Source organism: Rattus norvegicus, chromosome 3, assembly GCF_036323735.1.
Source record: "Rattus norvegicus strain BN/NHsdMcwi chromosome 3, GRCr8, whole genome shotgun sequence".
NCBI lineage: Eukaryota > Metazoa > Chordata > Mammalia > Rodentia > Muridae > Rattus > Rattus norvegicus.
This window is the reverse complement of record NC_086021.1, coordinates 58,004,763-58,015,233: the sequence shown is the minus strand read 5'-3', so window position 1 is coordinate 58,015,233 and position 10,471 is coordinate 58,004,763. Positions and strand designations below refer to the sequence as shown.

At 46.8% G+C, this 10,471-nt stretch overlaps 1 protein-coding gene across 11 annotated transcripts in view; it reads right to left on the bottom strand.

Annotated features, from left to right (window-relative positions):
- The window catches only part of Fmnl2 (formin-like 2), a 275,597-nt gene that overhangs the window by 18,599 nt on the left and 246,527 nt on the right, over positions 1-10,471 (bottom strand). For 6 of the 11 annotated variants that reach the window (XM_039106785.2, XM_039106787.2, XM_039106784.2 and 3 more), the window contains 6 exons: positions 9,982-10,083; positions 7,887-8,199; positions 7,065-7,271; positions 3,259-3,279; positions 1,517-1,641; positions 74-276 (listed from right to left, as the gene is read on the bottom strand). In XM_039106785.2, the coding sequence (XP_038962713.1) occupies positions 74-276; positions 1,517-1,641; positions 3,259-3,279; positions 7,065-7,271; positions 7,887-8,199; positions 9,982-10,083 (971 nt within the window). The remainder of the gene's footprint in view (positions 1-73; positions 277-1,516; positions 1,642-3,258; positions 3,280-7,064; positions 7,272-7,886; positions 8,200-9,981; positions 10,084-10,471) is intronic. The other 5 variants (XM_017592149.3, XM_008761823.4, XM_008761822.4 and 2 more) reach the window with 1 other exon arrangement.

Genomic DNA, 10,471 nt, shown 5'->3' with positions numbered 1-10,471 from the left:
TCTCTGCTGACTTGTAAACCTATTTTCTCCCTCAAGCTGAGCTTGCTAGGGTCAGCGTTCCCTGGAAACTTACACATGAATAGCTTTACATATCTCATCAGCGGACTTTCCCGCTTTCCGTAAGGTTATGGCAAGGTTTTTGGCTCGATTTGCTTCTAATAATGTCACTTTACTTGATCCCTTCTGTGTTATTTTCTGCTTGCTTGAAGAAAGATCAATGGCAGGACCTTGTGCTTTTGTTTTGAATATTTCCTCGAATTCGTCCACATTTAAATCCTAGGGTGGAGAAGGACAGCATTGACAAATCGGATCGCACGTTAGAATTAAGTCATTGTCCCGTTAGCAAACCCCTCACCGTGTAGGCACTCCCTTAAGGAAAGGCCTTCCATACTGCTGAGTGCTTATCCCTGCATGGCTTGCTGCCCTTCTCCTGTTTTTATTAGCATTCTCCTGTCTCATAGTTAGATGTGAAGGTCCAGAGAAATACTGATCTAACAGTGAAAGACCCCAGCTTAGCAGCAGTAACGCCATTTTACAAGGCTGTACTTAAGATGACTGGTTCAGAGAAAGGTTAGAACACTGAGTACACAGCGGCTGCCAAGCAGGATGTGTTTGGTTGAAGGCCTGGCAACAGGACGACTTCGGTTGAGCACCTGACAATGAAAAAAAGCCCCGAGAGAGGTCCCACACCCTGGTGGGGGGCCGAGTCAGTCGTTATGTTCCAAGAAGGTAGCTAAGAAACTTGCCCCCGGGCTGAACCCTTGGGGGGCCGAGTCAGCCGTTATGTTTCAGGAAGGTAGCTAGGAAACTTGCCCCCGGGCTAAACCCTTGCCATATTAGAATCCACCAATTATATCCCTGTAACCATGCATCTGCTTCTGTATGCTTGCTTCTGCTCCCCAAAATCCTATAAAAGCCCATCCTTGGTTCCGTGGGGCGCGCCAGTCCCCCGAGTGACTGAAGCGCCCGCAGGTGCCTGTGCCTGTGTATCCCGACAATAAACCAAATCCTCTTGCTGATTGCATCCTGTGGTGTCTCGGTCTGGTCTTTGGAGTTGGAGGGTCTCCATCCCGAGGGAAAGTTCTCCCTGAGAGCTTTTCAACAGTTCGATTCAATTCAATTGCTTTTGATAATTGATTTACCCAGACATCTACACCTCAGGCTAAATCCATGAAACCAGATAGTCAGTATAGTTACGAGTTCTTTAGCCCGCACACTTTCAAAAAGAGCTGTCTATGTTCTTATAAATTAAAGGGCATGGTTACGTGAAACTTATTTGGTGGTAAACACAGAAGATATTAAAAATTATTATCTTAGTGGATCAGGCATAGTTCTAGAACCCTCCTCTTATTAAAATCATGTCCAACTTAATTTTTCGACAGTGCAAGTCTAGTTCTTCACGCTGGAGTACAGAAACGTTACATCTTTGTCACTGATGCTCGCCGACCAACAGGACAGCCTCCCTCGCTCTGCAGGTGAGCATGCACCATCAGTCTATAAGCAAGGAGACCGGTACCTCCAGGATCCGCTCATCATCGATCTCATTGAAGACAGTGCCGTTGATCTGATTGGGCTTCAGGGCAACCCAGTTGAACACTGGCATTCGGAACTTCGTCTTGATTGGCTTCTTAATTTTCACAGCTGAAGGTTATCAGAGATAAGGAAATTAAGTCCTGTCTAAAACCTCGTAACCTCTGGGAACATTAAGACAACAGTCCTTGCGGATGACACTTTAACGCTGGAGGAAGACGGCAAGTGACAAGTGGCACTCGGCCAGAGCCATTCAAGGTCCTCATTTGGTTGCCTGACACTGGAGTGCTTTCTAAGTTACAGTATGAAACAATGCAACTAGATTTAACAGAGGGGAAACTGCCCTGAGTTCTGGTGTCTTCACCTCCTGCTCCTAGGATATATATGTATGCTTTAAATGTCAATGATCTTCAGCCAGGATTATGCATTCCGGTGGGTGACCGTGATATAGAGACTACACTGGCTGCTGAGTTATTTCAGGTAGACTAAGAGCATCCATGGCCTACATCAGAGAACAGTGAAGACTACAGAGGACCTGGGCAGAGATCATAGTGCTCCTTCTAAAGGAGTGCCACCATCCCTTTGCCCCCTTCTCCTTTTTTTTTCCAGAGGTGAGGACCGAACCCAGGGCCTTGCACTTGCTAGGCAAACGCCCTATCACTGAGCTAAATCCCCAACCCCCTGCGCCCCCTTCTATAGGAGTTAGCTATCTTTATCGAGACATCCTCAGTGAACTTGCTAAACGTACTAAAATAGAGAGGCTGCGATCTACTATGTATGGGCTAAAGGGAATTAGCGCCTCTCATTTTGAGAATACAAACTAAAAGAGAACCATTTACCGCTCTATATGCTATTATACATCATAAACAAGGCTTTCCAAACTGAGCTATATACGCCCCTATGTACACTGTCCCAGCCCCCACCTGCCCACTGTGAGCTTCACTATTCCGCATTATCAGCAGGGAAGTGGGGAGAAAGCTAAGGAAGGCTGTGGACTAGAACACAACAGAGATGACCAGCACCCTGCCTCCATGGATGTTTACTGAAAAGGGATACAGATAATGCCTCTCATTCCTCCAGAGTTACAAAGGCCACAGAAAGAGAAGGAATAGCATCAGGTCAATCCACACAGAAGCATGCAGCAACACGGAGACACAGCTTTTGCCAAAACAGGCTTTTCTATCACCGAACATGGCACCCTCGTCCCCATTATCATCAGTGTGTGAGACCCCTGGTCACACTTACGCTTCCTCCGCACTACCCAGGAGAACCAATGTCCTCTGTAGGCAAAGGCTTTCTCCAACTGACCCTTGAACCAAAGGGCAGGGGGTTGTGGTAAGGGAGGTTGGGGGGGAGTATCTTTTCAACTCAAGTAAGGGAAATTTTCCTGACTTCAGCTAGGCATGAAGTATAGCAGATGGCAGGGCCTATAGGTGCCGAGGACATAGACTGTGACCCCAGGACTCAAACTCAAGAAAGTAGCATTCAATGGGTGGTTATTCCACACATTAGAGCCACAGGCAGTAGGGGGTCCTGGGAAGATACAGCCAACTGTGCCGAAACACATGGGCAAACCTGGAGTCACAGTCAGCCAACACCCAGACTAGCTGGAGACACAATGTCAAATGCAATGGCTCAAAGCACGATGGAGTGGAGAGATGTCAAGGCACAGGGTGACCAACAGAACACACAGGAAACACTCAACACACTCGGTGAGGAGCAACCTACAGAAAAGCTTGATTGGCCCATCTTTTGTGGAAGCAGAGAGAACAGAAAACACAAAATATATGGAGATTCAGATTAGATACAGTTAGAGTCAAGTGGCCCAGCAGTTCACAACACTCTTGCCATAGAACGCCATGCTTCGTGGACACACTTCGGCAGCACAAAGCCAAAACTCCGTTCTCCTGCCTTTGAACTCGCTGTGTGGTTTTGTTTGTGTTTCTGTGTTTTCACCCCCTCTCAGGGAGAAAGAGAAAACAAAACAAAAGAGAATATTTTGTTGTTATGGTGCCAGCAGGCACAGTGAACTGTACTAACTATTCCACAGGCTGGAAACGAGGTCTTAATAACACAGAATCAGCCAAAGTCAAACACCGAGAGGATTCAAGCATATCTTCTCCAAGCGAAGCAAAGGCCACCGACTGCACAGGCAGCTACCTGTGAGGATCCTGAGGGCAGCAGCAAGCAGCTCATCACAGAACTCTGCGCCACACGGTTAAGACGCCCCCGAGTCAACAAATTTTAAGACTGAAGTAGAAAAATGCCTCAGTCCACAGATGACCTACCTCAGGAAAGGAATCAGATTGCTTCGTTTGACTTGGAGATGTCTTACATACATTACTTGAAGGTGTGAGTGACTGTTACCACGTCAGTCACACTTTTCTTTATGAAATCCAAAGCATTCTTTCAACTAGAGGCACACTATGAGGACTTTCTCCTGACTCCCTGCTGTGTCCTCTCTTGTCCACTGCCGAGATGGATAGGTAGCCTGTCACTGTGGGCCTACGGACTAAGGGACTTCCAGGAAGTAATGGGCATAGCCCCTCAGTGCTGTCTCTTACCTCTACCGAGGTATCTGGATTCTCTCAGGCCTCTGGATTCCAGAGACAAAACCACTGGACATACAGGAAGAATATTTCACAAAATCAGCTTCAGTTACTCTGAACTAGAAGCCAAATTAAGGCCAAATAAAATGGAGATCAGAGGCCTTGGAGAAAATGCCTAATCCCAAATTATGAAACACTTGGGCCTTTTTAATTTTATAAAACAGGCTACATCTTATAACTATTGGCAGACAGTCGATGAGATAAAGAGGACTTCTTCAATCCCACCTATGGTGCTCTACTGTGCAGGAGAACCATGGAGACCCATGAGGGTCCTGAGCTTAGCCGTAATCAGCTGAGCTCACCCTAGAGCTAACAAAGCTAAAAATGGAGTAGCTGCAAAGGCTTAATGCAAAACAAAACAAAAAGGTGTATGGCTGTCCAGAAGAAAGGCACTTTGGACTTGCAGCCTCCGCCCATTTCCCTGCCAAAGTCTGAGCTCTACTTCAGCTCCTGTGAATGCATGCGGATGCTGAACCACAGGTTAGCTTTTGCGATGGAGAGAGAAGCAGCACCAGGCGAGGCATGGTAGACATATCTCACAGAGAATGCTCACCCGGAGCTACAAGGAAAGCTTAGTCAGTGACCTGTGTGCACGAGACAATGATGGCCTCCACATTCGGCCACCAGGAACAGCCTGGTGACAGAGCAGAGACCCAGAGACGGTAAGCCCCTGTTATTTACATTCAGAATCCAATTGCTCCGTGATGACTCTCCTCCACCTTTCCTCTTCGGAAGCAATAAAAGTTCTAGAAGAAAGTGGTCAACATGGAAGATCTTGAAGGGTAAAAATAAGCCACAAATTTACCATGGTATCCTTGATAATTTTACAGATGTCGCTGCTAGAGCAGAATCTGAGGTGGGCAAATCTGCTTCAAGAAACTTTTGGATGGCTGAAAGGGTTGTAGTCACTTGGAGAAATTATCCCTGATGAGGAGGGGTGGGGAGGGGGCGGGCAGAAAAAGCTGCTGAGGAAACCCATGGAGGGACTGAGGAGAAGAAGAAATCTTTATAGTAAAGACTATCCATCCTTCAGACTAGAAACCACCACAGCCTTGGAACCAGAGCAGGGATTCTCAACCTTCCTAACGCTGTGACCCTTTAATACAGCACCTCACATTGTGGTGATCCACCAACCATACGATTTGTTCACTGCTACTTTCTAGTTATGAATCATAGTGTAAATACCTAATCTGCAGGATATCTGACAAGTGGCCGCTGTGAAAGGGCCGTCAACTCCCCCCAAAGAGGTCGTGATATACAAGGTGAGAACTGCTAAACTAGAAGGCAGCAGCTCCCAGTAACTGAGGGAGTTCCTGAACAGTGCTACCTAGTGTCACAGCAGCAGACAGCCACCCCAGAGCAGAGCTACCCAGTAATCCAGAGTCGCAACTTCTGAGCAGTGCTAGTGTATTGGTTCCTTTTTTCGCTTGTTTGTCTGTTTGTTTGTCTGTTTGTTTGCTATTGTCAACTAGACAGAGGTTAAGAGTTATCTTGGTAGAAGAAGCATCAAATGAGAAAACGCCTCCGTTGACCTGTAAGCGAGATGTAAGGCAATTTACTGATTACTGATTGATGTAAGAGGTTCCCGCTCATTTTGAGCTATGCCACCCCTAGGTCCTTGTATAAGAAAGCAGACCAAGCAAACGATGGGGAGCAAGCCAGTAAGCAGCATGTCTCCCTGGCCTCTGCATCGGTTCCTGCCTCCAGCTTCCTGCCTTGAGATCCTGCCCTAATTTCTCTCCATGGCAAACTCTAAGTTAAAATAAACCCTTCCCTTTCGAAGTTGCATTGTGTAGGGTGTTTATCACAGCAATAACCAAAAGCAAACTAAGACGGCCATACAGTATCACTGGGAAAGCCTCCCAGTAGCAGAGCCGTCTGCTGTCACAGGATGGCAGCCTCAGAGCAGAAACTCAACATGACAGCCACCTCAGAGGGGAGTTACTTAGTGACAGCCACCTCAGAGGGGAGTTACTTAGTGACAGCCACCTCAGAGGGGAGTTACTTAGTGACAGCCACCTCAGAGGGGAGTTACTTAGTGACAGCCACCTCAGAGGGGAGTTACTTAGTATCACAGGGATTGCTACCTCCAAGCAGGGTTACCCATGATGACGGAAAAAGCTACCCAGTATCAAAGGGTCCCATCCTCAATGCAGTTACTCAGTAGCACAGGACAGGCAGCTCAGAGCAGAGATCCCCAGAGCACAGGTGGTAACCTCAGGGCAGTGCTACCCACTGTCACAGGACGGGACCTCAGAACAAACAACTCCAAACTCTCAGCGACACTCTGAAATGGCTCAGTACTAAAGAGTAAAATTTCCCTTCCGAGACTCAAAAATAGTAAGTTACTTCAAGGCTTTGGAATAATCCCCTTCCTCTCCCTCTCCTGCCTCCCTTTTACTTCCAGTAAGGTAGGGCACACCCTTACCTCCTGATGAGCAAGAGAACATGAATTATTTGGAAGCTTTTCAAATCATTTTAAAAAAAAAAAAAAAAGGAGAAGAAGAAATTGCTGTTGTTCCCTTTCCCCTTGAAGCCTAAAACCACGCTGGCAAATCCTGACGCCTACAAATGCTCAGAAGACATGCACCCTGCACCAGGTAATAACTCAATGACATGGTCTCCTCCACAGATGACACTCCCGATAACTTAGACTAGAGTAACGCTCACTATTAGCACCCAGTCCAGAGCTCTGGCCACTCTAGGTAAAGACAGTGGAAATACTAGGTGACAAGGTCAGAACTGCTAGGACGAGTGTGACAAATACTCCTCTCTCATGAAGGACAGTTTTCCCTTCACCGGCTACATTAGCAGTATGTCCTTCAGAGGGACGTGTACAGATGAGAAAGAGCAGTTCTAGCTCTCCAGACAGACAGAAGTCAGGGTTTCACAAGCCAGGACCTCCATTTCCATCCCGGTTCTCACCTGCTAATCCTGAGTTGAAAACTACTGTAGGTGAAGAAGTCCCAGGCAACGGGGGTGCAGAGGGAGGTGGGGGTGGTGGCAGAGGAGGAGCTGGCACAGTCTCAGCTGCAGGACCTGGGAGTGGAGGGGGCGGAGGGGGTGGGGGAGGGGGTGGAGGGGGTGGGGGAGGAGGTGGGGACATAGGTGGTGATGCTGGTCCATTTTGAGCTGGAAAAAAAGAACAAAATGTCATGTGCACATAAGGCATGAGAAAACTGGGCTGGCCAAATGGCTCGTCAGGTAACGCTAGTTAGATCCTGGGAACCCACATGAAAGTGGGACCAGAACTGACTCTGCAAAGGTCACTCTGATCTCTACGAGCACACCTCGGTATACACTCACATATACACATCGCTAAGCAGAACAAACAAATACAATTTTTAAATGAAGTAAAAAGGCCCAAGAAAACAAAACGCAACAGTAACATTTCCTTACTGAGAACCCAGGAAATGTCATAGCATAAGTGACATCAAGATTCACAACATCATTCTCAGAATGCAACTTTTGTTTTAATCTATGGCATCTCGTGTGTGCGAGGATGTGTACGTGAGTATGGTGCCTACAGATGCCAGAGGCAAGGACAGATCCTCTGGAGGTGGCATCATAGGTCGTTGTGAGACATGCTCTATGAGTGCTGGGAGATACTCAGGTGTCTAGAAGAGCGGTAAATGCTCTTAACCACTAAGCCATTTCTCCAGCTCCTCAAAATGGCACCTTTCTTAAGAAAAGGGAAAGTGCTTATGAAGCACTGGGGAGCTCCACCCCTCCCCCCAGGCATCTTACCTGCTTCAGGTGTGTCTGATGACGGAGGTAGTGGTGGGGGAGGAGGGACTGAGGGTCCTGAGGAGGCGGCCCCTGGAACTGGTCCCACATAGTTACCCCCTGCTAGGTCTGACCCCATGGGTAACGTGCCAGAGGCCACAACCGGCAGTATGGCAATGTCCCCGTCCCCTTTCTTCTGAATTTTGATGGTCCCTTGTTTCTCCAGTTCGTGAATCTTTTTTTCCAGGGTAGACTGTCTTTGAATGGCTTCTTCCTTTTCTTTGACCATTTTTCTTAATGTGTGAACTTGGGTGTTTGCGTCTTTGTAGATTTCCTGGAAGAAAAAGGTCATGTTCATGTTCAGGACACTGGCTTCATAGAACATTCCCAGGTGACCCTGAGTGAGCTAACTGAGGGAAACAGTTGGAGAGAGAACACACGGTAGGGATTCAGTCAGAACATAGAGAGTCTGAGTGAGTAATTATCAGTTGAGCTGGTAATGCATGCAATGTACTCGAGCATTGGATAGTGTTAAGGAAGAACTTTCTAGCTAATTAGTGGAACTAACGCCACTTTGCCCTTAGGCGAAAGAGAACAGAACAGAGATGACTTTATCCACAAACTGAATTTGAAACATCGCATGGGTAGCCTGGTGGTTCAGCATGCTTTCCTTTACTAATCATAAAATAAAATGTATCTGTAACTCCCAGATAGACACTGACTAACAAGAGACTAAAAGCCCCTAAATCAGACTTTAGTAGAAATCAGACAACGGATAAAAACCTCTACAAAGGCTGGCTGTGGTGATGTACACCTTTAATCCTAGGACTGGGGAGGCAGAGGCAGGTGATGTCTGTGGGTTTGAGGCCTAGTTGGTCTGGGCAGTGATTTTCAGGCCAGCCAGGGATACATACATACTGGGACCCTATCCCCAGAAGATATATAATAAGTAAGCAAGCACAGAAGCTCTGCCAAGCCAGGAGTGACCTTCTCACGCATGGCCAGACGCTGGCGGCATAGCTGATTTCTCTGGCCCTTAGGAAAGCTCTTTAATGGAGCTCAGGATGGCGATTGCTGGAGCATTTTCCTTTTGGTGATGCATTTAAAAAAAAACCAAAGTTTCCCGCCATGAGTTACTTATCTTTCTCTAAGTTTATAGTTCATAGCAAGTTAAAATTCGATTCAAAGGCCGCCCTGGGGGCATCTATTCGGAGTCCACGGATATTCTGGTGTGAATGGCTGTGTGGAACTGAACTTACTGTCTGGGACCTGCACAAGTTCTCTCTCACCTCAGACCCCCAACAGGAAGGGAACATTCTTTCTTACCCCCTGTCCATCATTTGTAACCTAAGTGTCTGGACTTGAATGGAGTCCATATGCTACAACTCTGTACTGATGGCGTGCCAGGAAACACGTATCACAGAGCTAACTGTAGGATGTGTCAGAATCTCAAAACAGCACATGAAAACCATCACAGAAAATGTGCCGTCACATCAGCTGCTGGTGCAAAAGCAAGCCATGTGCCTGACAGCCCTCCAGGCCTATTGGCCTTATGTTCTGAACAGTTCCAAGTACGCAGATGGTTTGAACCTCCATAACTGTGCCTGACACATAAGGTGAAACAAAATGCCTGGGATTAGATGATAAGGAAATGCATTGGATTGTGGGAAATATCTTTAGGTCTAACCTGTGCTGTGGGCTGTTTCCATAGCAACCCTCAAATCTGGTTTTGAGTAAAAGTAAACACATACGATCAAGGAGGCCCAAGTTCTAATAAAAAAAAATAAGCAGGGAGAATTAAATTTGTGCTTTGTTTCTGTTTACAACCACATGGAGAATCCACAGAGTCAACTCAGTCTCTCCCAGATAGGAAGCCATTGTTGCTCCCAAAAATCTGTGGTAAAGAAATACCGAAGCTGGAGTTTAAGACTGCGTACACGCGTGTACACGTACAGTATGAGTACTTTTGAGAAACACCTCTGAAATGGTTGCAGTAGATACACGGCTTCAATGCATTCCTCTGAAGTGAACGTTCTCTGCACTGGACCAGCCTTAAACTAGAGCGCACTGAATGCCAGGCCGTACACATCGGGATGGATGCTGCCAGCACACTTACCCGGACGACATCCAGTTCCTTATTCCTCTGCATGAGTTGCTTTTCCAGTTCCACAATCTTGGACATGGCTTCATTCTCCGTGTCCTGCAGCTTTTCAGACAACTGTGAAATTGTGACGAGGAAACAGAGTCACAACACAGATCATTCTGATCGGGTCCTTGGTCCTCAGAATCATATATCCTAGTCAGCCTGGCACCCACGAGAGTCTTGCATATATTCCAAAAGTTAATTTCTGGAAACATTAATTTTTATGCTATGGTTCTGAACACATATTTGTTTCTCTCAGGAATAAATGATGTATATGTGGCATGTATAAAACACAGCAGCCTTTCAGTGTTTGAACATATACAATCATACCTCTCTCCTGTCCTGGAGCTAAGTGTAGGACAAATTAAAGTAAAGGAGAGCGCAAGGCCACCTTCCCAAGCCCAAAGAGCTTCTGAAAATTGTTGATCTGGAAAACATGGCTGTACCATTTTAGTCAGCTACA